The 25,789-nt window shown below is 55.3% G+C and overlaps 1 protein-coding gene across 1 annotated transcript in view; it reads right to left on the reverse strand.

The window, feature by feature from the left end:
- Positions 1-5,851: 5,851 nt before the first annotated feature.
- LOC119696828 (zinc finger protein 883-like) overlaps positions 5,852-25,789 on the reverse strand; it is a 252,044-nt gene continuing 232,106 nt past the window's right edge. The window contains exon 4 of the mRNA XM_038126667.1: positions 5,852-6,498. Within this exon, the coding sequence (XP_037982595.1) occupies positions 5,852-6,498 (647 nt within the window). The remainder of the gene's footprint in view (positions 6,499-25,789) is intronic.

A 25,789-nucleotide genomic window follows, 5' to 3' on the forward strand; every position in this document is an offset into this window, starting at 1 on the left:
TGCAGCTGGAACTTACCAGGGCCCTGGATCAAAGTGTGCCTGTGGCTCTCTCCCTTCTTCTACGGCGGAGGAATACCCTGCACCCAAGGATCACAGAACAGGTCTTCTAATGAGGGCCTGTCCAAGAAGTGCATGGATAAACACCGCCTGATCAGATCTTGGCACGCTGGCGAGAGAAACCACAAACTGCCGGTCAGCTAGAGCAGGCTCCTGTCTGCTTTGCCACACTACTCCCATGCCCAGGCCATTCTGGATGCACTCAGAGCTGGGCCTAAACTTTCCCATCAGCTCTTTGCTTTGGAGGAGAGCAGGACTTGGGCCACCTCCTCAGCAGCTGCCAGAGCGCGATGCCCAGGAGCCCGCTGCTGCCTCCCGGCACGGGTATTCCCCCCGTGCGCAGAGAAGAGGATCCACCTTGAGAGAGCCGTGGTGGCAGCGAGAGCTGGCCCCGGCTGATGTTCCGGCCCCTCCTGAAAGGGTGCTTCCCGCAGACCATCTGGTGCAGCAGGATGCCCAGCGTCCAGATCGTTGCTGCCTCGCCGTGGTACCAGCCCAAGCGGGGTCCATTCCGGGGGACTGTAGGACAGTGTTCCTATGGAATACAGATGGAGTTCAGCAGGGCGATGCTGCTGCTCCCAGAGCCTGGCCCCAGCAGCCCTGGCCGTGCGGGGGCTGCATCAGTGGCACACAGGGTGACCACTGCCCTCTCGCCAGCACCTGGGACTCCAAGTGTACAACCTTAGGGTTGCAAAAGAAGCCATTGGTGCTGGCTGTGCCTCTCTGCTACCCCCACCCACGGGGGTTTTTGTCAGGCTGGCTGCCCCAGCCCAGCACAAGTCCAGGGCACAGTGGCTGGCAAAGGCTGCCAGCAGGGCTGGAAGATGCCTCCCCACCCAGCCCGGCTCAAAAGCAAGCCAGCTGGAGGCTCAGTCCCCTGCCTGGCAGCAAAAGGGAGAATGCCCGCTGCCACAGCCAGCTTGGGATGTGACATGTTGGGCCATGAGATGCCAGGAGCGGGAGCACACCCCTGTGTAGGCTCACCTGCAAAGTAAGTGTAGGCTGTGTCTTGCAGGTAGGTGCCACAGCCGAAGTCGATCAATTTGGCCTGCCCGCTGGCCAGGTCAACCAGGATGTTCTCTGGCTTGATGTCGCGGTGCAGGACCCCGCAGCTGGTGCAGTGCCGCACGGCCTCCAGCACCTGGCGGAACAGCTCCCGCGCCACCTCCTCGCACAGGAACCCCCGTGCCCGAATGAAACGCAGGAGGTCCTGACATTGCTCTGGCCGCTCCAGCACCATCACGATGTTGTTGGGGAGCTCAAGCCACTCCAGCAGCTGCACGACACCAGGGAAGCCGGTGGACACCTTGGCCAGCAGCACGATCTCCAGGGGTGCGCTGGTGCCGTCGGGCTGCGGGAGGAGCACGATGCCGTCAGCGGGGGCCGATGCCGTGCCAGGCCTGGGGAAGCCCTCAGCCAGGCCGGGATGCTCTGCGCCCTGCGCTGGCCCCACGCCCGCTCCCCCTCCAGGCGTCCTGGCGCCTTCCACCCTGCCGGCCGCCGCCTCATCCCCGCCCGGCACGGCCCGGCTTCTGCCGCTGGCCCCGCTCACTCACCAGCTCGTCCCAGTGCCGGATGCGGTTCCGCGGCACCCTTTTGATGGCCACCTGCAAGCCAAGGGCAGCAGCGGGCTCAGCTCGCCGCCCGCCCTGCCGAGCCCCAGCCTCCTCCTCCTGCTGCGCCTCCTCCTCCCCTCCGCGCCCTCCTCCCTTGCCCGCCGCCGGCCCCGCCGCTCACCGGGGCGCCGTCCGAGAGCCGCGTGGCCGAGAAGACGCTGCCGAAGCCGCCGCGCCCCAGCAGCGAACCCACCCGGTAGCGCTGCAGCAGAGCCTCCTGCGCCTTCCCTGCGGGCGGGACGCGGCTGTCAGCGCTCGGCCCGGGGCCAGCACCGGCCCCCGAGCGCCCCTCAACCGCCCCGGGCCGGCCATCCCCCGACGTTCGCTCTTTCGAATGGGGCACGGGAGGCTCGGGGCCGGCGGCCGCGCTGCCGAGCGGCGCAGCTCGGGCCGGGGAAGCCGCAGCGGAGGCGGAGGGAGCGGCCACGCCGCCTGTGTCCTCCGCGGGCTCCGGGAGGGGCCGGGGCCGGGGCTGGACCCTGCGTCGGGGCCGGCGCCGGGCTCGAGCCAGGCGGAGCCAAAGGGCGGCGATGCCGCCCCTGCCCCAGGCACTGATGCCCGCCCAGCAGCGCCACCGCCAGTACGGCCAGAGCCGGGCGGAGGCGAGACCGCGGCGGGGACGGCCGGGGCCGGGGCCGGGGACGGGGCAGCCCCCGCCCGGGGCCGGGGGCGGGCCGGGGGCATGGCCCGGGCCGGCTGGGGGAGAGGGAGGCGGGGAGAGGAGAGGGACGCCGGGAAACGGACCCCGCGAGAAGGGTGCCCGGCAGCGGGAAAGGGAGAGAGAGAGAATGGGAAAGAGAGAGAGAAATAAGAAGATTGCGTTAGCCAATCTGTTGCTCCTGCCGCTGCTGCTGCCGCTGCTGCCGCTGCCGCCGCTGCAACTGAAGCACCGGGGCCGTTTGTCCCCGTGTCCGTTCCCCGCTCGCCCCACGAGCCCCACGGCCGAGCCCCGCGCGCCCGGGGACAGCCCCTTAGTCTGTCCAAACACGGCAACTTTGCAGCGTTGAGCCCAGATGCAGAGTCCTGACTCCTGCCCACGGGCAGAGCAATCCCCTCGCTTGCTGCTGTGCATTGTCCTTGCTGAGGGTCAAACACTGTCAGGGCACATTCCCTTGCTGCAGGATTCCGACCTGAGCCAAGCACTGCACTTCCATCTCCAGTGTTGCTTTGCAGAACAAACACGGGGAGGAAAACTGTGTGTAGCTCATGGTATTTGAGAGTGTCTAAAACTGCCAAGTCACCGATCTGAGAGGTGAGGTGCATTTGGAATGAATGGGATGGAGAAGTAGTGCAAGATGGCAAGGGGAGCCTCGAAATCAATGGAGGAAACCATCTTGGATGTTTCTTTCATTCTCATTTCACTTCTGGAAAGCTGTTTCAGTTTTCCAGGAATCTTCTCCTGTCTGCTCTTCTCAAGAACCTCTCCTGGAGAACAAGGTGGAGCTGCTGTCTGTGAGATACAAAGCTGTGTTTCGTGTCAGGTACATACAGGCAGCATGTGTGCTTGTGATTGTGATATGTGTGGAAACTGATCATAGGACAATTAAAGGATGAATTCCAAAAAAATAACTGAGGGAGTAAAACATGGAAGAAGGCCTTTGAACTTATCCTTTGTTTGCAATTAACTTTTATAGCATCTGAAATAAAGCTTTAAGGATGTTGCTACTGGACAGGAATTTTTTGCACGTAGCTAAGGATTAAACAGCTTTGCAATAATAACCTTTTGAAGTATAATTTTAGAATATTGCTTGTAGTAAGGAACTTTGAAAATATAAGTTTAGAATATATGTAAAGGAAACATGCTTATCTCAACACCTTAGCAAAACAGTAAAAAGCGGCTTGAGAAAGGAAGATGAACATCAACCCAAGGATTGATAGTTTCGACCAAGGGAAGCTGGACATCACTGCTATGAGATTTATAGTCTTTGCAATTAAAAGGTGGGCCCACATCTGGAGTCTGGACTGCACCAGCTGGAAGACCTCTTTCTTCTTTCGGAAGTCGGACCCCACCATCTGGGAATACTCCTTTCTGGGGTACATCCTGAGAAAACTAACTCACAATAGTGTATAGAATTGTGACGTAAAAATTGGGAATAGAAACTGCTGAGAAAAGCTTATGTGTGCCCCTATAAATATCTGTACGCCCCAACCATCGTTGTGCAGTTGGAGGGAAAACTTCCCCCACTGTACCCAGCGCTGTTTTGCTCATACTTTACCACCTTAATTAATAAATTGATTGCTGCTTGAATATTGGCCTAGTCAAGCTTCTTATTTATAACATTTTGACACCCCAGGGTTGGGATTTGGGGGTGTTTGACCCCAGCCTTTGGGAATCGAGGTTTGACACCCAAACTTTGGGATCAGGGCAGTTGGACACCCCAGATGTTTCAAACCCCAGGATTTGGGGTCGGGGGAAGTTGACCCCAGGATTTCGCGTGTTTGACCCCAATGTTTGACCCCCCCCAGGTTTGGGGTCGGGGTTGAGATCGGAGCCATTCCCTAGAAACAGCGGCGGGATCGGGATTGGGAACTGGAACGGGATTGGGATCGGGAAGGGGAGAGAGCCCGGCCCAGTCCCGGGATGGACCCATGCCCACAATCGCGGACCCCTCCCCAGCCGCAGCCCCTCCGCAGCCGCTGAACGGAGCCTCCTTCAATCGCAGCCCGCCCCAGTGCGGATCGGAGCCATCCCCAGAGCCTCCCCCATTCCCGGCGCGGAGCCTTCGATCCCTTTCTGGGGCGGCTGCTGCCGCTTCCAGCCCATTGCTGGCGGCTCCGAAGGGCTCCGGGGAGCCTCCCCATTTTGGGGGTGCTGGGGTGGCCCCAGGGCCGCCCCGAGGGCCGAGGGGGATCGAAAGCCCCAAAACCGAGGGGCTCCCGGGGGTCCCCAGCTGCTCCCGCGGCCAGCGCGAAACGGCTCTGACTCATCAGTGTCCGGGCGGGCCCGCAGCGCCCCGCGCTCCCCGCCAGCGGAATTTGGGCAGGGGGGAGGTGACCCTGGCCATGGGCATGGGGCGGGCGGGGGCAGCTGGGGCCGCACTGGGGGCACTGGTGCCGCTGGGAGCCCCCCCGGCCGCGGGGGCAGCGGGGGGCGCGCTGAGAAGGGCGCCGGGGGCCCCAAATTAAACCAAGGGGCCGTCGGGACCCCCAAACCGAGCAGGAGGGGCCTGGAACCCCCAAAACCGAGCACGGGGGAGGGCACTGGGGACTGGGACAACGATGGGGAAGGGGCGGCAGAGCGCGGGAAAAGAGGGGATGGGACCCCCAAACAGGATCCAGCCAGCTTGGTGGGGCCGCCTTTAGCCCTGGATGGGAGCCAAAGGAGCCAAGGGCAGCCAATGCTTTTTCCCAGCCCGTGCCATCCCAGCCCGTGCCATCCCAGCCCGTGCCATCCCAGTCCATAGAATCCCAGCCCAGTTTATCCCAGTCTGTGTTGTCCTGATCTGTTCGGTCCCATCCCATGCGCTCCCAGCCCATGTTTGATCCCAGCCCATGTTTGATCCCAGCCCATGTTTGATCCCAGTCTGGGTGGTCCTGCTCACACTCCCAGGGTCTGGAATTCCAGTTCCCAGCCAGGAAAAAATGCTCCTGCCCTTGGAACTTCCTTCCTATCCTCTTAACAAATTACAATAACATTTCAATTAAATAAAATATACTTAGAATGAAATAAACTTGAATAAAAATGAAATATAATAATTTCAACTCTTCCTTACAATACTCCAATGATTCAAGCAAAACAACAACAACTATTACTGTAACATTACCAGTACATATAAATAAATTATATACAAAAAATACCTTTTGAAGGTTTTACCTCAATAACTAATAGACTTTAGATAAAAAATATCTAAAAAACCAAACATACAATCTAACCCACCTTAGTAAAACAATTCCTATTACAAATACACCAAACACAAAACCAAACACCATCATAATTTCTCATACATTTTAACCAAACAACTGAACTTTAACAACACCCTTGAGTACTCTAAACCAATTAAAATTATTTTTAAAATTTAATTGCGGGTGGGTGGTTTTACTTGGATATTGGTTTTGGATTGTTTGGGTTGGATGATGTAAAAAATGGGATTTTTATAAGAATTTAATCATCTGAAGGCGGCACTCTGCAAACAGAGCTGACTGAGAATGAACAGGACAGAAATCAGTAAGGGCTTCCCTTACCGGTGCCTCCGTTGGTGTCGGGTCAAGTGAGAGCTCCTGGAGAAGCTCTTCCCACACTGGGGACACTCGTAGGGCCTCTCCCCGGTGTGGATGCGCCGGTGGGTGATGAGGGTGGAGTTCTGCCTGAATCCCTTCCCGCAGTCGGGGCAGCAGAAGGGCCTCTGCCCTGTGTGACTCTGATAGTGCCGGAGGAGACTGGAGCTGATCCGAAACCTCTTCCTGCACTGATCACACTCGTAGGGCCTCTCCCCAGTGTGGATCCTCTGGTGGACAATCAGGTTAGAACGCTGCCTGAAGCTCTTCCCACACTCCTCACACTCGTGGGGCCTCTCCCCAGTGTGGATGCGCCGGTGCCTGACAAGATGGGCGTTGTGCCTGAAGCCCTGCCCGCAGTCGGGGCAGCGGAAGGGCCTCTCCTCTGTGTGCGTGCGCTGGTGCACGAGGAGATCAGAGCTGGTCTTAAACCTCTTCCTGCACTGATCACACTCGTAGGGCCTCTCCCCAGTGTGGGTCCTCTGGTGCCTGATCAGCTTGGAGTTCCACCTGAAGCTCTTCCCACACTCCCGGCACGTGTGGGGCTTCTCCCCGTCATGGAGCTGCTCATGGGGCACCAGCTCCGAGCTCTGGCTCCATCTCCGGCCGCCTTCCCGGCCCAGGCTGGGTCTTTCCCCCTCAGATCGCCGCCATCTGCCTTTGCAGCCCCTCCTCGTGCAGCATCTCCGGGCCTTTTCCTCCCCGTTGCCTTCCTGCGCCGTGGAGCCGCTCCAAACGGCCTCTGCCACGAGCTTCTGCCCCGGGGATTTGTCCTCCCTGCTCTCCAGCCTCAGCTCCTGCTCTGGGGGAGGAAGGACAAGCAGAGGATGGCATTTGCCTCCGCGCCACAGGCAAGGGCAAGGAGATGCCCCAGGGCGTCCCCGGCACAGGGGCTGTGCTGCAGCCGGGGCCCTGCTGGGCTGGGAGATGGAGCAGGACACAGGGGCAAAGGGGCACTGACTTCCTCCTCACCTGCCTGCGTGTTCCGGGGCATCTTCCTCTTCCTCACAGCCTCCCAGGGCTTGGCAATGGGAAATCCTGCTTTGGGGAAAACAAGGGATGAGCACGGTGAGTTTGAAGGTCCCTCTGCCCAAGTCCAGCTCTAGAGATCATGAGGCATGTGGGGCCAATAAAACCTCCCAAGATTTTTATTAAACACCAAGATTCAGCCCTGGAAAAGCCTCCCAGGAGTTCCCTGCTCCCTGCTCCCTCCCCTCTGGTGTTCAGGGTTCCCCCTGTCCCAGCTGCTGGGGTCACGCTTGGATTGGGGGTCCCCCTTCTCCTGGGTGCCCGCCCTGCCCAGGCTGCTGGCAGTCCCAGCAATCCCAAAAGCTCCCCCCTCTCCGCTCTCCCCATGCAGGGATGCCGGGGCTTTTTGGGCTCCCTTTTGGGCTCCCTTCTCCCCTCACTCTCTGCTTTGGGCTGCAGGGGCTCCAAGGAGTCCCCCCTGCCCCTCTCCGGGCTCTTGAGGCTCCCGCCAATGGCGCCGCTCCCCCCTCTCTGGGCTCCCCACTTTGGGCTCCTGGCGGACACAGGGCTCTGCTCCTCCAGGCTGCCTCTGCCGGCAGCCGCCACCGGCACCCCCAATGTCCCCCCAAGGGGCCTTTCCCGCTCAGCCTTGGACTGCTGCATTCCTCAAACATCCCCCAAAAACCCAACTGGGAACAACTGGGAGTGACTGGCTGCATGCTGGGGGGGACTGGAAACAACTGGGCTTATACTGGGATCAACTGGGATCATGCTGGAGGGGACTGGGATTGTCCTGGCAGTCAGTGCCACTACTCTGAGGCTGACTGGGAGTGCTTGGCAGCAAATGGGATCCTACTGGAACAAACTGGGACTGACTGGGAACATGCTGCAGGGAACTGGGCTACACTGGGAGTGACAGGAACGACAGTGAGGGTGCAAGAGAGCAACTGGAACCACGTGGAGCACAACTGGTTGATACTGGCAGCGACTGGGAGCACACTGGGCTCACATTTGGATCATACTGGGAGGGACTGGACTGACACTGGGAGGATCTGAGAGTGACTGGGAACACACCCTGCACATCATCCCCCACACTGGGCCTGACTGGGAGCAACTGGGAGCACGCTGGGAGCAAATGGCATCAGACTGGGACTGACTGGCTTGATCCAGGAAGCAACTGGAACCATGCTGGAGGCAGCTGGGACCACACTGGGAGAGACTGGAAGCAATGGGGATTATACTGGGACCACCCTGCGAGGGCTGCCATGTGACTGGGATCAAACTGGAGCTTCCTGGGATCATCCTGGGGTTGAAACCGAGCAACTGGGATCCCACTTTGGGCCACTGGGAGCAGCTGAGAGAAACTGGGATCATGCTGCAAGCAAACTGGAGCAACTGGGAAGGACTGGACACACGCTGGAGGCAACTGGGATATTCTGGGCATGACTGGGGGATCCCACTGGGATAACTGACACCTTACTGGGGCCACTGGCAGTGCCTGGAAATGACTGCAGACATGCTGGGGGCAACTGGGATATACTGGGAGTGCCTGTGACCATCCTGGGGGGACTGGAACCTCCCTGGGAACAACTGGGACCATGCTGGGGAGAACTGGGACCACCCTGGGGGCAACTGGGAGTGAGCGGGACCATGCTGGGAGGGACTGGGATCATCTGGGGAGTGACGGGGACTAAAGCAGGGGCAACTGGGTTCAACTGGGACCATACTGGGAGGGTCTGTAACCACAGTGGAGTGATGGAACCACACTGGGAACAGCTGCGCCCATGCTGGGAGCAACTGGGATCACAATGGAGGCACTGGGATCAGACTGGGAGGTTCTGGGAGCAACTGGGATTAGACTGCAAGTGACTGGGATCATTCTGGAGTGGCTGCAATCATACTGGGATTACAGTGGATGTGAAAGGAACCTGACTGGGGGTTACTGGGAACTACCGGGCCCATGCTGGGAGGAAAATGTGAACACATTGGGATCAACTGGGATAAACTTGGAGGTACTGGAACCATGTTGAGAGGACTGAGACCACAACTGGGGAAACTGGGATCATGCTGGAGGCAACTGGGAAAAACTGGGAGCGTCTGAGGCCATACAGGTGGTGACTGGGACCAGACTGGGAGCGACTGGGAATGTGCTGGTGGAACTGGGAACACGCTTTGGGCAAGTGGGAGTGACTGGGGACCAGCTGGGAGAGACTGGCATCATACTGGGAGTGACAAGGACTATGTTAGGGGAGAATTGGGAGAACTGGGAACACATGGGATCAAAGCAGGAGCAACTGGGAGCAACTGGGACCTTGCTGGGAGCAAACTGCATCATCACAGGGAATGACTGGGAGGGACTGGGCTCATCTTGGGTGTGCCGAGGAATCTGGGGCACACGGGGGGGCCAACTGGGCTCATACTGGAAGCAGCCACTCCCAGCCCTGGGACCCTACAAAAACACCTCCCGGGGACCCCCCGTGTCCCCCCGAGGGCCATCTGCGGCTCGGCTTTGCAGCCCTGCCAGCTCCAAACATCCCCCCCAAAAAACCCCAAAGCCAGGCACCCCCCGGCAGATTTGGGCCCAGCTCCCCCTGCCCGGGCACCTGCGGCACGGGGGGCGATGCTCCCGGGGCTGCGGCCACTTCAGGCAGCGCCAGAGGCACCAGATTCCTTCTGTCCCCTTCTCCTGCTCTTCCTGCTGCCGCTCGGCCTCTTCCTCCCTCCCTCCTCCTCCTCCCCGTTCCCCAAGGCCCAACCCTGAGGGGAAAGGGGGCAAGGAAAGGGCGGGAACCGTGAGGGGAAAGGGCCGGGGCCAAGGGGACGCGCGGCTCCAAAAGGGCCCGGGTTGGCTCTAAATCACCCAAAAGGGCCTCAAATGCAGCTGAAATTAGCCAGCTGTGGCTGAAAATCAGCCAAAGAGGATTTAAATTATGCAAGGGGTCTAATACCCAAGCAAGGGCACCTAGAATTGCCCAAACTGGTTTACACCTCCCTCACAATGGCCTAAAATCACCCTTAAATCTCCAAAATGAGCTTCAAATCCACGCTGCACGTACCTGCTTCAGCCTCAAATCTCCCGAATGAGCCTCAAATTCATCTGGTTTTGCCAGAAATCACCTAAGTTGACCTAAAATCACCCACACATGCCTGAAACCAACACAAGAGGGCCTAAAGTCAACCTAAATGACTTCGTTTGGTGTAAAGTTACCCAAAGAAGCAAAAAATCTACTCAAATGAGCCCAAAATCACCAAAACCAGAGACCTAAAATCACTCACAGATGATTAAATTCACCCACATGGGTGTAAAATCATCCAAAGGGATCCCAAATCCCGCCTCAACCCCACCAGATTGGGCCGAAATTCAGCCAAAGGGGCCTCAAATGCCCCCGCACAGGCTGGGGATCCCTGGCGGCAGCTGAAGCCCAGCCTAAAGCTGCCCCGCCCGGCCCAAAACGCCCCCGAGGGGCCGAGCCTGAGGCTGAGCCCGGCAGCGGCTCCGCGCTCGCTCCGGGCCCTCCGCGCTCGCTCCGGGCAGTTTTGGCCGCGGCCCCGGACGGGCCCGGGCGGGACTGGGAGGGAGCAGGGAGGGCTCGGCAGGGCTCGGCCATTTGGGGCTCGCTTGGCCTCGGGCCGTTGTGCTGGGAGTTGAGGGGCAGTCGCTGCGGGCTGTGCACACAATGATTGCCTTTGGGGCAGCTGGGCAATTTCGGGGGGTTGTGGATTCTGGGGGGTTCTATTGGTGCTTTGAGAGGGGGGTGTTTTTCTGGCAGAGTTTGGCGGTTTATTAATTTTTTTGGTGTATTTTTTAAATTCGGGGGGTTTTACTGGGATTTTGGGGGATTTTGTGGGGTTGTCTGGAATTTTTGGGTGGTTTTATTGGAATTTCTGGGGGATTTTGGGAGCCTTACTGGAATTTTCCAGGTGTTTAGATGGATTCTTTTGAGGTCTAGGTTGTTTGAGGAATTTTTGGGGGTTTTTTGTGGAATTTTTTGGGTTTTGTGGGTGTTGCCAGGATTTCTTTGGGTCTTGGGAGGATTTGTGGAGCTTCTGGGGGGGTTTGGGGACATTTATGGGAGATTTGTGAGATTTAATTGGGATTTTGGAGAGTTTGTTGGGATTTCAAGAGATTTTGTGGGCTTTTATTGGGATTCTAGGATGTCCTAATGGGATTCTGTGAGATTTAATTGGGATTTCATGGGTTTTATTTGACTTTTGGGGCTTTTAAGGAGATCTTGGGGCCTCTCAGCCCTTCCCTACACCCAGGTATAAACCCAAAGCCTCCCCCCAAAATTCCACTAAAACCCCACAAATCCCCTAAGCATCCCAATGAAACCCTCCAAAACCCCAGAGAATCCCACAAAATCCCAGTGGAACTCACCAAAATTTAAAAAGAACTCCCAAAAATTTCAATGAATCCCCCCTCAAAAAAAACCCAAAAAAACCAACAAAAAACAACCCCAATAAAATCGCTCAAAAACCAAAAACGGGGGAGGGGGAACCTCTGTTGTGCCCCCTCCCAAAAAAAAACCCCAGACCCCGGTTCAGGGTGGGCCTGGGACCCCCCAGTACCCCCAAATCTCCCCCAGGACCCCTCCAGGAACCCCAAACCTCCCAGACTCCACCTAAGGTTGGCCCAGGACCACCCTGGCCTCCCAAACCCCCCCCCCAATTACCCTTAGACCCCCCAGTTCCCCGCAAAATTGACCCCAGACCTACTTGAGACTCCCCAAATCCCATCAGACTGCCCCAAATCCCTCTCAGACCCCTCAATCCCCCCAAACCCAATAAAATCTCCTCAGACTCCCCTAAATGCCCCCCAGACCCACCTCAGAAACCTCCAGATCCCCTCAGAAACCCCCTCAGTTCCTCTCGCAATCCCCCCAAAATCGCCTCAGACCACCTCAATTCCCCTCAGATCGCCCTAAACCCACCTGAGAACGCTCCAGACCCTGTCAAGCTTCCCCCAAAGCTCCCTAGAGCCCCCTCACTGCCCCCCAAACCCACCGCACACCCCCTATTCCCTGTCACAGCCCCCCAGGTTCCCCCGGCCCCACCTCAGCTCCGCCTCAGCAGCTCTGACCTCAACATCTCCCGCCTCCGCCGCGCGCGCGGGCTCCCCCAGCCAATCCCTGAGCCGCGCCCCGAACCAACCAATCACCGCGCTGCACTTCCCCGAACCACCCAATCACCGCGCGGCTCCCCTCAGCAACGCCCGCCTCCGCCGCGCCGCTGCAGCCAATCAGAGGCGAGCCGCAGGCGGCGCCCCTCGGCCGCCGGGGCCGGGCCCCCGGGGGGTCTGGGGAGGGGCCGGGGGCGCTGAGGCGGCACCGGGGGCCGGGAGGGGTCTGGAGCGGGGCTCTGGGAGGGGTCGGGGGGGTTTGGGGAGGGGTCGTAGGGAGCTCTGGGGGGGTCTGGGGGAGGGGTTTTGGGGGGCCTGGAGTGTCCTGGGCCGGGTTTGGGAGGGGCTGGGGGGTCCTGGAAGGGTCCTGGGGGAATCTGGGGAGGGGCCTTGGGAAGTGTGAGATACAAAGCTGTGTTTCGTGTCAGGTACACACAGGCACCATGTGTGCTTGTGATTGTGATATGTATGGAAACTGATCATGGGACGGTTAAAGGATGAATTCCAAAAAAATAACTGAGGGAGTAAAGCATGGAAGAAGGCCTTTAAACTTATCCTTTGTTTGCAATTAACTTTTATAGCATCTGAAATAAAGCTTTAAGGATGTTGCTACTAGACAGGAACTTTTTGCACGTAGCTAAGGATTAAACAGCTTTGCAATAATAACCTTTTGAAGTATAATTTTAGAATATTGCTTGTAGTAAGGAACTTTGAAAATATAAGTTTAGAATATATGTAAAGGAAACATGCTTATTTCAGCACCTTAGCAAAACAGTAAAAAGTGGCTTGAGAAAGGAAGATGAACATCAACCCAAGGATTGATGGCTTTGACCAAGTGAAGCTGGACATCACTGCTATGAGATTTATAGTCTTTGCAATTAAAAGGTGGGCCCACATCTGGAGTCTTGACCGCACCAGCTGGAAAACCTCTCTCTTCTTTCGGAAGTCGGACCCCACCATCTGGGAATACTCCTTTCTGGGGTACATCCTGAGAAAAACTAACTCACAATAGTGTATAGAATTGTGACGTAAAAATCGGGAATAGAAACTGCTGAAAAGGCTTATGTGCACCCCTATAAATACCTCTGAGCCTCAACCATCAGTGTGCAGTTGGAGGGAAAACTTCCCCCACTGTACCCAGCGTTGTTTTGCTCATACTTTACCACCTTAATTAATAAATTGATTACTGCTTGAATATTGGCCTAGTCAAGCTTCTTATTTATAACACTGCTGCTGAGCCGCTCCTCCATTGCCTCTGCGAACCCAACGGAGGAGCCGCCGCACGCCTCGCAGAACGAAAGAAAGAAAGAAAGAAAGAAAGAAAGAACAAAAGAAAGAAAGAAAGAAAGAAAGAAAAAAGAAAACCCCAGAGTCATTCCTATTAGAGAAGTAATCAAATAAAGCAATGTAGCAATTAAAGAACAGTGTTGGCTTGTGGCTTCTTTCTTCTTTGGGTGAGACAAAGCATTTCATGGGGAAGAATTGCCTCTTCTGAAAGTTTTGTGAGTGTGGACAGGAGCGGAACATTTAGATTTTAATAGAAAAGGGAAATCGTGTCTGTAATGTCATCTCTCTTCATTCTCTGTTGAGACAGTTGCAGGCTGCCAAAAGACATGGTCTGCAATGTGGAACTTGAGGCCAAGTTTCTTTTTCTGCCAGAGGATGAGGAGGGGAAGTATCCCAGAATCATGGAGTCGTGGCATGGTTTGGCTTGAAAGGGATCTGAAAAATGACATCGCTGCAACTCCCCTGCTGTGCCTGGGGACCCCTTGCACTAGACCGGCTTGTCTAGAGCTCCATGCAGCCTGGCCTTGAACACTGCCAGGGACGGGACATGCACACCTTCCCTGGGCAAGCTGTTCCAGGAGAGTCTTTTCTCAGAATCCCTTACCTCAACCTACTCTCTTTCCATTTGGATCCATTCTCCTTTGTCCTGTCCTTGCCTGCCCTTGTACAAAGTCCTTGTCCAGCTTTCTTGTAGGTTGCCCTCAGGTACTGGAAGGCCACAGCTGGATCAAGTCTAAGTCTCTTTTGCAGGCTGAAGAAGCCGAGCTGTGTCAGCCTTTCCTTGCAGGAGAGGAGCTGCAGCCCTGGCATCATCTCGGTGTCCCTCCTGGGCACCTGCTGCAGCTGTCCACGTCCTTGCGGTCCGCGCTGGGGAGCGGGGCAGAGCCGGACGCAGCGCTGCAGGTGCAGGCTCAGCGGCGGGGAGGAGACACGGCCCTGACAGCGGCTCCGGGAGCAGCAACTGGCGCTTGGCCGCCCGCACTGCAGAGAGCCGGGGCCCTTGTGCCTGCCCTTCTCCCCAGGGCGCCTTTCCCCGCCGCCCGCCCGCTCGGGGCAAATGCACCCTGTGCCGCCCCTCAGTGCAGCCCCTCAGTGCCATCCCTCAGTGTCTCCCCTCAGTGCCGCCCCTCAGTGTCTCCCCTCAGTGCCGCCCCTCAGTGCCGCCCCTCGCCGCTGCCCCGGGAGCTCCCCGGTGCCATCTTGAGGGCCCCAGGCCTCAGCCTCACCGTGCTCAGCCCAAGGCCATGGAAAAGCAGATTAAAACACCCACCCAGAAAGTGCCCTAGGATTCCAAGGTCAATCTTTTCTCTACAGCACGGGTTTGCTATCAGAGTCTGGACAGGATTATAAAATCACCAGGAGAAAAGAGCATGAACAGGTTCTGCTTTAGCAGTACCTCAGGGCTTTGAGGGAGAGGGTTTGTGATGCTAACTCACTCACAGGGACGCACAGAAAGTGTTGAAGTGGTAAGAGCAGTCCAAACCCCTCAGAAATTGGAAGGAAAACCTGAGGCACTGGCAGCTAGCACCTCAGAAACACGTGGCTTTTGCTCCTGTCTTGCACCTGAGAGCTTCCTGGGCAGGGGCAGTTCTTCCAATGGCATCAGTGTGGCCATGGCTGAAAGGGCAGCGAGCAGATGGATTTAGCTTCTGCTGCCCGCCCCTGAGATGCCAGTTGTCATTTGTGAGGATTCCGTTTCAGACTCTGAACTTGCGCGGCTGCTCCTTGGGCGCTGCTCGCACGCAGGCACAGCGGTGCTGCAGCAGCTGTCCCGCACACAGGGAGGGCTCTGGAGCCTCCCCGGGGCCACCAAGGAGCAGAGGAGGGAATGTGCCTGGGATCTGGTGCAGTACCGTGGGGTTGTGGGGGATCCTTCTGTCTCTATGATGGGGGAGGGTGTGGGGCAAATGGAATCAAGAGGAGACAGGGATCAGACAGCCCCACGCCAGGCAGCGTTTTCTCCTCTGAGAGCTCCTCTGAGCTGAGCGAGCTTGTGGAGCAAATGAGACCGAGGAGTGAGGGAAAGGCTGGCTGGGAAGGAGTCAGATAAAGCCCATGTAGGCATTTCTCTTTCCAAGGGGCTCCTGGGGCGGCAAAGGAGACAAGAAGGATGTCCCATCTCACGGCATTTCCTGGGATATGCTTTTGTGGTGGCCTTGGCAGTGTTAGTGGTCTCAGGTTACTGGGAGGACTCTATGATCTTAAAGGTCTTTTCCAATGGAAACAATTCTGCAATTCTAAAGCTCCATTCCTGCTTTTGAAGGATGCAGTCCCAAATAGACCCACATTTGTGTTTTTAGGGAATTTAGGATCTACTTTTCCTTGAAAATCATAGGAATCAGGCTTTAATTGCTCTCAAAACAGTTTAATTCCTTGATCTTAGGCTGTGTGTTTGAATTGAGGTGCTTTTGTACAGAAAGGTTGGACCATGGGATGAATGCAGGCAATTCAGCTGCAATGGCACTTGTTTTATCTGCTTTTCTTCTCCTTTTCCCCATGGGTGGCCAATTTGGGAGTATTTGTCTTGTACTTTGAGTTTTGGCTCAGACTTGCTCACGGATGTGCTGTAAAATCTTATCTACCCCTTTCTACAGAACAGTGCTTGCAGACTGGTGGGAATTGCTAGAGACAAGGCTTACAAACCAGTCCCCAGTAGGATTAGCCGGTGTCCCTGCTTAAATCCAGGTATGGTTGTACTAAAAAGGAGCAAACTATTCTAACTCACTTGCCTCTCCCCCACCTTTTTTTTTTTTTTTTTTTTTTTTTTTTTTTAGCTCTTGGGGCGAGTCCTGTGTGCCATTCCAACTCTTTGTTGTCAAATGTGTGAAGGCATGATGCTGCTGTAGCAGCAGCCTGAGTTCAGTGGGAATGTGTCCAAAGCACTGGGTCCCACAGCAGCGGGCAGAGTGTGAGACTTGCCTCTGCTGCCATGGCCATCCAGCCATGGGGAGAGCAGCTGCTGGGGCTTCCCCCATTCTGCCAACAGCATGTGGACTGGATGGGCATGATTTTGACAGAACGTGGGAAATGCATAGTTTGAATGTATTTTGATGGTGTCTGACATCACCTGACTGGAGCAGTTTGGTAGGCAGGACACCCTGTGGGCAGGGCCATGGCAGGGATCAGTGGCTGGCACTGGCACTGGCAGTGTTATTCTTCCAGACAGGCTCCTGGTACAGCAGTGGGGAGGGCACCAGCAGCTGTATGAGCCCAGCGAGCAGCAGCACATGGAGGAGACCCTCATCTGCAAAGAGCCCGTCACCCCCTCTGCTCCCCCCATGGCAGCGCAAGGTGATTCCGCCGCAGGTGAAGGGCTGCTGCAGACTGGAGACTCCTTCAGCCAGGCCTTGTTGCAATCTCGTTGCTGCAGCAGTGCCTGGAGGATGTTGGCCTGCAGCGGTGCTGCCGATGCCCAGGAATGCTGCTCAGCCCAGAGAGGCAGAGTGTCTACAAAAGCTGCATTTGAAGCGCTGATCACGAGACCCCGGAGCCGTTGGCAAGTGCAGCAGCTCTTCTTCATTCCGTGCAGGTGAGAGCCCAGCCTTGGAGCCTGTCTCTGGGGACAGGGAAACTCTCTGAGTACAGTTTTGAATTTTCAGGGACAGTCCAAATGAGAATTGTTTTGAGGCAGGTGTTGCAATGTTGGGTTTGGGTGTGTCTGCAGGAAAGAAAGCAGGAATCAACCCCTGCCACAACGAAGGAGAACTTTGCATGGCCAATTGACACCCTACAGATACACTGATCATATCGGCCCACTGAATACTGGGGGCATCTAATGCAGAGTGCAAAGCTTCTTTGAATAGATAGGAGAGAAGAGACTTGAAGGAATGATTTTGCAGATGCAGAAAAAGGGATCAGACCCACGGGTCCCATGGCTCAGGCTTAGTTCTGCCAAATCAAGCATGATTTGCGTTATCTGCTCTGTTGGAGAGTATTTCAGAATGACCTGCCTATTGTGCTAATTCCATGAAGAAACTTTTAAACTGTCAGGAACTGCCAAGATCAGAAATGTTTTGAGGCAGATCATGTTTGTGTCAGTTTGGGTGTCTCTGCAATAAAGAAAGCAGGGAGTAAAGCTCTGGAACAATGAAGCAGAGCAAAAGTGGAACGTTTGGATGGTCAATTTGTTCCCTACAGCTATCAGCTGACTGGATTGTGGGGCGCATCTACAGGGGAGTGCAAAGCTTCTTTTACTTCCACCGCCTGGTGCCATTGTTTGTGTCCCACCACTTGGTTTGATGTGGAGAGAAATAAACAAAATCCCACATCAACAAGCTGCAACCCAGAACTGTGTGGGAATGACAGAAATAAAGGCCTTGAAAGGTAGCTTTGGAAAGGGTGTACTTCCTGGACAGTGTGAAACCCTCAGGCCTGGCCTGGCTGGGCTAAGGGCTGGCTGCCCTTGGGAAGGGAAGGGAGAGGGATGGAGTTGGGGTGGGGTTTTGCAGCCATGGAAATGAGAGAACCACTGGCGAGCGCGTCACAAAGGGGCAGCCCCACGCTGGGGTTGTGAAGGTTGTGCTTGACACGGCCACAGCGGCAGGAGACGCGTCTGGCTCTGCCTCTCTGTGCCGACAGCCGGCGACTGGAGTCACCCGACCTTGTTCTAAGGCTGGGACCAAGCTCCCGTCGCTGTCTACTCTGAGAGCCTTCCCAAATTCACACCCAGACACTTCTGCCAGGCAGAAGCACGGGTTCAAACATGGATTCTACTGGAAAAGGAAAGACCCCTGAAGGAAAAGGTGAGGATAGAAAGCAGCTGAGAGGCTAGAGTCAAATGGAAAAAAATCCCAGCAGATTTCAGGGAAAACTGGTCCATGGTGGTCCGTGCTGGCTCTGTGTCAGAGTAGGTGGCTGACAGCTACAGATGATCCTGCAAGGATGCCCACGGCATCACAACATTCTGCCATTAGTTTACTCTGCTTTCTCCTTTTTGACAGTAGCCAAATCACTCGTGCTGTCAGCCACACTGGACAGGGACTGTGGCCACAGCTGACCACAGATTGGACATGGTCATGAGATGCAAGTCCTGTAGCTTTCTTTGCCATCAACGTTGGGTCTCACTAAAGATAAATTTCCCGTTCTTCCTCTGCTTGCTGATCGGGTCTGACCCTGAGGATGGTATTATGGTGCTACAGAAACACCAATAAGGGCTGCGTGCTTGCGGAGAGGTTTTTGTGGTTTGCAGAAATACCAGTCTCAGCTGTGTGGGCTTTTCCTGTGGATTCACAGGCCAGCCTCAAGAAGGAATCTTTTTTTCCCTCTTATCCTTGGAGCCTTCCACCTTTCCCTTCAGACTTGCTAACTCAATACTGTTCAGAGGAATGAAATGCAGGCTAGTTCCATGACAAATAAAACCAAAACCATTTTCTCAATACGTGAAAATTATTCCCCATGAGTGCCACACACATTAGATGTGTTAATCATAAAGGAGGGAGTTCACCTAACTCACTTCTTTCCTTGTGAGCATGGCTCAGCCTCACACAGAGGTGAGGGGGGAGCTGGGCCAATCTCTGGTGGGAGGAAGGGTCTTGTGGCAGCCCAGAGAGCCTGTGCACATTCCCAGGGAACAGCTGTGCCCTGCCTGTGCCCCCTGCAATGAGCTGGGCTGCTGCCAGTGCCCCGTGGAGCTGTAGGGCTGCTGAGCTGTGGGGCACGGAGAGGAGCAGGAGGGGGCATGTGCAGCTGAGCCATTCCTGGAAAGCACAGGGCTCTGGGCTCCCTGCTATCCCAGGGCAGCCCAGAGGCCAGGGTGTTCCTGTGCTAGCTCTGTGGAAGTGCTTTTCCCCTGGCCTGCCTCAAGTGTGTGCCAGCAGGAGCGTGTTTCCCTGTGCAGCTGTTTGGAGGTGTGCAGGAAGTCTGTCCCATGAAATATGGAGCTTCAGATGCTTTAGGTTTGCATTGTGGCCTCTGTTCTATTTTGTGTCTCCACTTTGCAGGCCTGACTGGCTACCCTCTTGCCAAGAGGTTTTCCCTGGCAAGTCCCTCTATGCTCCTTCCCTCCAAGCCATTGCCTCCCATCCAGAAGAGCTCTCCTTCTACCAAGCCAAGCCCCATAGGCAGCGGAGAGCAGGAGAGTGGGAAAAATGGCACTGGCTATGATGAGGAGAGAAGAAAGAAACAGGAGCTGAGTTCAGAGGGTAAAGAATGCACGGTAAGGAGACCGAGCTATGTCCAGTGAGGAAAATTTTCAGTTTATGTGCTGTCGACAGAGCTCTGAGACCTTTTCCCTGACAGGAAGCGACCCTTTCAGTGGAGTATGAACAGGTCCTGGTTTGGCTCTTTAGCTGGGCCAGAAATGATGGGATATGAAGGAAGGGTGTGCATCTGCCCCTGCTGCCTCCACCCCCATTCCTGGCCATGGCATGGGGGCCCTGGAGGAACTTGGGCGGGCAGAGACCTTCCAGAGAGCAGCAGGGCAGGGAGCTCTGCTGAACTTCCTAAAAGCCAGGGAGCCTGAGATGATGGATGTGTGGGAGCTGGAGAGCAGCGAGCTTCCTGAGAGCTCAGCAGCGTCTGGGCTCAAAGGCTGCTGGGGAACTGCAGGAGGGAAGGGCAGCAGCAGAAGAAAAGAGGAGCTTGAGAAAAGCAGGTTTTGACGTCCTGCAGAAGGGCTTGGTGGGGACTTGGCTGGAGATCAGCACTGGCTGTTAGGCACCTCAGGGCCAGGGAGGGAATAGTGATCTAAAGCCACTCCCATGCCGTCCAAAAGGCCAGAGGAGGCAGTGGCACCTAGGAACATCTAGATGTCAAACACGTGAATGCCAGCTGGGAACGTAGCCACTCTTGGAGAGAAATGAGCGCGCGGGGAGAGGTGGCAAATGTGTGACATGGGCTGTCCCTCACCACTTCCCTTTGCATTCCCCATCGTGGGCCAAGCTGCTCCATCAGTTTGCCTTGTCCTTTCCTGCCAGGGCCCAGTTAAATGCCTATCTAAATATCCTGAGGCATGAATGGGGGCAAGGCTGGATGCTTGATCTGAGCACTGTGTTCTACTCTTTGCAGACCTCCTTGCTGTATTCCAGTGGAGGGGATATGAAGAAGGGGTCCTTGGGACCACCTTTGATCCCCCCCATACGCAAGGCACTAAGTCCCCCTCTTGGCAGTGCTGCGGGGTCTCTGCAAAGCTCTCCGCAGCTGGAATGCCAGGAGTCCCAGGAGATGAGGTAAGCCAAGGTGTCTGCTGTTGCAGTGTGCTCTTCACCCCTCTCTACCTGTCTCATGTGGTTATTTTGCCCATCAGGTGTCCCATGCATTTAGGCAAACCTCTATGTATTCACGATTATGCCCATCTGTGATGATCCAGCACAAGGTCAAAGCCAACACCAATGCCCCAAGAGCAGAGGTGGTGGTGGGGAAGTGGGAGGAAGGCTTCAAAGCACCTCAAGACGGGTCCTCTGCTGGACTTGGCCATTGTTTCACACAGAGCTTAGCCAGCTCTGTGTGACTCCAGCAACCGAAAGCTTAAGGACAATGAATTAGCTTTGCATCCTGTTGGGTTTCTGTGTTGCATTTCTTCCTTCATCAGAGTGCCCATGCTAAGAAGGTTTGCCTCCTTTCATGGTACTCCCATTCCCTCCATTCTCTTTCTTCCTCCTCACATGTTCTTTTGTCCTCCATTTTCTCCAGGCCAGAATCCAGCAGCCAAAACAAAGTGAAGAACTCTGAAGAAGCAGGTAGGTACAGAGCATGTGTGTCCTAAAAGGACCATTGTAGTCTTGACTCGGAGGTGACATTTGGAAAGCTTAGTTAAAACCCATTCTTTTAAACATTTCTTTAAATTCCTTTTATTTCCTTGATGGGCTCAGTGGACTCTCCCAGAGCCCAGTCCCTGGGAGTGTTGTCTGGTGGTGCAGTGAAAATTCCTCCACTTTGCAGGCGTGACAAAGTTCACTTTTTCCAAGTATTTCCGGCCGTGTCCCTCGTGGCTCCTTCCATCAAAGCCACTGCCGCCCATCCGGAAGAGCTCTCCTCCTTCCAACGCTAATGAAATGGACAGCGTGGAGAAGGAGAAGCAGGAAACTGGCACTGGCTATGATAATGACAGTAGAAAAAACCAGGAGCAGAGTGCAGAAGGAAAAAGTTATAAGGTAAGGAGACCAAACTAAGTTGTGTCCGGTAGATTTTCAGTTTATGTGCTGGAGGCAGAGCTTGGAGACCTTTTCCCTGTGGTGTGAGCCCAGGGAGGCAGCTGAGACAAAGCAGAGCTCAGCTGGACCCTGCGCTTCAGGCTGTCTCTGCAGTGGGTGTGTAGTGCAGACTTCACGTCCTCAGCGCCTGTCAATAAGAGGAGAGGTCTTTGAATGGATTCTGGGCTCTGTCGTGGTTCCTCCTGTGTCTTATGGCTGAGAAAACACCAACAAGCAGTCAGAGCTGCTGAAGTTGTCCACTCTGGACAAGCTGTCCTTCTCGATTTAGTAACCTACGGGTATCTGTGAACCATGTCTATGTCTTGGTGGTGTTTTCTGTCAGCTGTGTCTGGTTTGGATGGAAAAAGGTGTTTGCTGGAAGAGGCAGTCCCTCAAAGTCAGTTCCAGGTTGTCTCAGCGTTTGAGCCGTACAGCCGTGCCCTCAGCACAGTTGTCTCTGATGCTCTTTCTAGACTTTGTCAGCTTCTGGGCAGCTGTGTGCTCCGGCAGGGCTTTGTCGAGAGGGAAGGGATGGGAGGTGGCCATGGGGAGAGCAGCCCAGAGCCCAGCCCCACGATTACCACGGCAGCAGTGCCAGGACCTGCAGCTGTTTTGGGTTTGCTGTGGGGAGCAGGAGGAGACAGATGAACAACAGTTTTGGAGGAGAGAATGTCCAGTCAAAGGCTCTGGTTGTTAATTTCAGCCTTGCTGAGAAAGGGCCCAGTGTATCCCTGACAGGAAGCAACCCTTTCAGTGGAGTATGAACAGGACCTGGTTTGGCTCTTTAGCTGGGCCAGAAATGATGGGATACGAAGGAAGGGTGTGCATCTGCCCCTGCTGCCTCCACCCCCATTCCTGGCTATGGCATGGGGGCCCTGGAGGAACTTGGGCAGGCAGAGACCTTCCAGAGAGCAGCAGGGCAGGGAGCTCTGCTGAACTTCCTAAAAGCCAGGGAGCCTGAGATGATGGATGTGTGGGTGCTGGAGAGCAGCGAGCATCCTGAGAGCTCAGCAGCGTCTGGGCTCAAAGGCTGCTGGGGAACTGCAGGAGGGAAGGGCAGCAGCAGAAGAAAGGAGGGGCTTGAGAAAAGCAGGTTTTAACGTCCTGTAGAAGGGCTTGGTGGGGACTTGGCTGGAGATGAGCACTGGCTGTTAGGCACCTCAGGGCCAGGGAGAGAATAGTGATCTAAAGCCACTCCCATGCCGTCCAAAAGGCCAGTGGAGGCAGTGGCACCTGAGAACATCTAGATGTCAAATACGTGAATGCCAGCTGGGAACGTAGCCACTCTTGGAGAGAACTGAGCACGCGGGGAGAGGTGGCAAATGTGTGACTTGGGCTGTCCCTCACCACTTCCCTTTGCATTCCCCATCGTGGGCCAAGCTGCTCCATCAGTTTGCCTTGTCTTTTCCTGCCAGGGCCCAGTTAAATGCCTATCTAAATATCCTGCGGCATGAATGGGGGCAAGGCTGGATGCTTGATCTGAGCACTGTGTTCTCCTCTTTGCAGACCTCCTTGCTGTATTCCAGTGGAGGGGATATGAAGAAGGGGTCCTTGGGACCACCTCTGATCCCCCCCATACGCAAGGCACTAAGTCCCCCTCTTGGCAGTGCTGCGGGGTCTCTGCAAAGCTCTCCGCAGCTGGAATGCCAGGAGTCCCAGGAGATGAGGTAAGCCAAGGTGTCTGCTGCTACAGTGTGCTGTTCACCCCTCTCTTCTTGTCTCGTGTGGTTATTTTCCCCATCAGGTGTTCCATGCATTTAGGCAAACCTCTGTGTATTCACCATTTTGCCCATCTATGATGATCTAGCACAAGGTCAAAGGCAACACCAATGCCCCAAGAGCAGAGGTGGTGGTGGGGAAGTGGGAGGAAGGCTTCAAAGCACCTCAAGACGGGTCCTCTGCTGGACTTGGCCATTGTTTCACACAGAGCTGGGCCAGCTCTGTGTGACTCCAGCAACCAAAAGCTTAAGGACAATGAATTAGCTTTGCATCCTCTTGGGTTTTTGTGTTGCATTTCCTCCTTCATCAGAGTGCCCATGCTAAGAAGGTTTGCCTCCTTTCATGGTACTCCCATTCCCTCCATTCTCTTTCTTCCTCCTCACATGTTCTTTTGTCCTCCATTTCCTCCAGGCCAGAACCTAGCAGCCGAAGCACGGAGAAGAGCTGCGAAGATGCAGGTAGGTACAGTGCATGTGTGTCCTAAAATGACCATTGTAGTCTTGACTCAGAGGTGACATTTGGAAAACTTGGTTAAAACCCATTCTTTTAAACATTTCTTTAAATTGACTTCAATTCCTTGACGGGCTCAGTGGACTCTCCTAGAGCCCAGTCCCTGGGAGTGTTGTCTGGCGGTGCAGTGAAAATTCCTCCACTTTGCAGGCGTGACAAAGTTCACTTTTTCCAAGTATTTCCGGCCGTGTCCCTCGTGGCTCCTTCCGTCAAAGCCACTGCCGCCCATCCGGAAGAGCTCTCCTCCTTCCAACGCTAATGAAATGGACAGCGTGGAGAAGGAGAACCAGGAAACTGGCACTGGATATGATAATGACAGTAGAAAAAACCAGGAGCAGAGTGCAGAAGGAAAAAGTTATAAGGTAAGGAGACCAAACTAAGTCGTGTGCGGTAGATTTTCAGTTTATGTGCTGGAGGCGGAGCTTGGAGACCTTTTCCCTGTGGTGTGAGCCCAGGGAAGCAGCTGAGCCAAAGCAGAGCTCAGCTGGACCCTGCACTTCAGGCTGTCTCTGCAGTGGGTGTGTAGTGCAGACTTCACGTCCTCAGCGCCTGTCAATAAGAGGAGAGGTCTTTGAATGGATTCTGGGCTCTGTCGTGGTTCCTCCTGTGTCTTATGGCTGAGAAAACACCAACAAGCAGTCAGAGCTGCTGAAGTTGTCCACTCTGGACAAGCTGTCCTTCTCGATTTAGTAACCTACGGGTATCTGTGAACCATGTCTATGTCTTGGTGGTGTTTTCTGTCAGCTGTGTCTGGTTTGGATGGAAAAAGGTGTTTGCTGGAAGAGGCAGTCCCTCAAAGTCAGTTCCAGGTTGTCTCAGCGTTTGAGCCGTACAGCCGTGCCCTCAGCACAGTTGTCTCTGATGCTCTTTCTAGACTTTGTCAGCTTCTGGGCAGCTGTGTGCTCCGGTGGGGCATTGTCGAGAGGGAAGGGATGGGAGGTGGCCATGGGGAGAGCAGCCCAGAGCCCAGCCCCACGATTACCACGGCAGCAGTGCCAGGACCTGCAGCTGTTTTGGGTTTGCCGTGGGGAGCAGGAGGAGACAGATGAACAACAGTTTTGGAGGAGAGAATGTCCAGTCAAAGGCTCTGGTAGTTGATTTCAGCCTTGCTGAGAAAGTGCCCAGTGTATCCCTGACAGGAAGCGACCCTTTCAGTGGAGTATGAACAGGTCCTGGTTTGGCTCTTTAGCTGGGCCAGAAATGATGGGATACGAAGGAAGGGTGTGCATCTGCCCCTGCTGCCTCCACCCCCATTCCTGGATATGGCAGGGGGGCCCTGGAGGAACTTGGGCAGGCAGAGACCTTCCAGAGAGCAGCAGGGCAGGGAGCTCTGCTGAACTTCCTAAAAGCCAGGGAGCCTGAGATGATGGATGTGTGGGAGCTGGGGAGCAGCGAGCATCCTGAGAGCTCAGCAGCGTCTGGGCTCAAAGGCTGCTGGGGAACTGCAGGAGGGAAGGGCAGCAGCAGAAGAAAGGAGGGGCTTGAGAAAAGCAGGTTTTGACGTCCTGTAGAAGGGCTTGGTGGGGACTTGGCTGGAGATCAGCACTGGCTGTTAGGCACCTTAGGGCCAGGGAGAGAATAGTGATCTAAAGCCACTCCCATGCCGTCCAAAAGGCCAGTGGAGGCAGTGGCACCTCAGAACATCTAGATGTCAAACACGTGAATGCCAGCTGGGAACGTAGCCACTCTTGGAGAGAACTGAGCACGCGGGGAGAGGTGGCAAATGTGTGACATGGGCTGTCCCTCACCACTTCCCTTTGCATTCCCCATCGTGGGCCAAGCTGCTCCATCAGTTTGCCTTGTCTTTTCCTGCCAGGGCCCAGTTAAATGCCTATCTAAATATCCTGAGGCGTGAGTGGGGGCAAGGCTGGATGCTTGATCTGAGCACTGTGTTCTATCTACTCTTTGCAGACCTCCTTGCTGTATTCCAGTGGAGGGGATATGAAGAAGGGGTCCTTGGGACCACCTTTGATCCCCCCCATACGCAAGGCACTAAGTCCCCCTCTTGGCAGTGCTGCGGGGTCTCTGCAAAGCTCTCCGCAGCTGGAATGCCAGGAGTCCCAGGAGATGAGGTAAGCCAAGGTGTCTGCTGCTGCAGTGTGCTGTTCACCCCTCTCTTCATGTCTCGTGTGGTTATTTTGCCCATCAGGTGTCCCATGCATTTAGGC

The sequence above is a fragment of the Motacilla alba genome, unplaced genomic scaffold (genome assembly GCF_015832195.1).
Source record: "Motacilla alba alba isolate MOTALB_02 unplaced genomic scaffold, Motacilla_alba_V1.0_pri HiC_scaffold_48, whole genome shotgun sequence".
In the NCBI taxonomy this organism is placed as follows: Eukaryota; Metazoa; Chordata; class Aves; order Passeriformes; family Motacillidae; genus Motacilla; species Motacilla alba.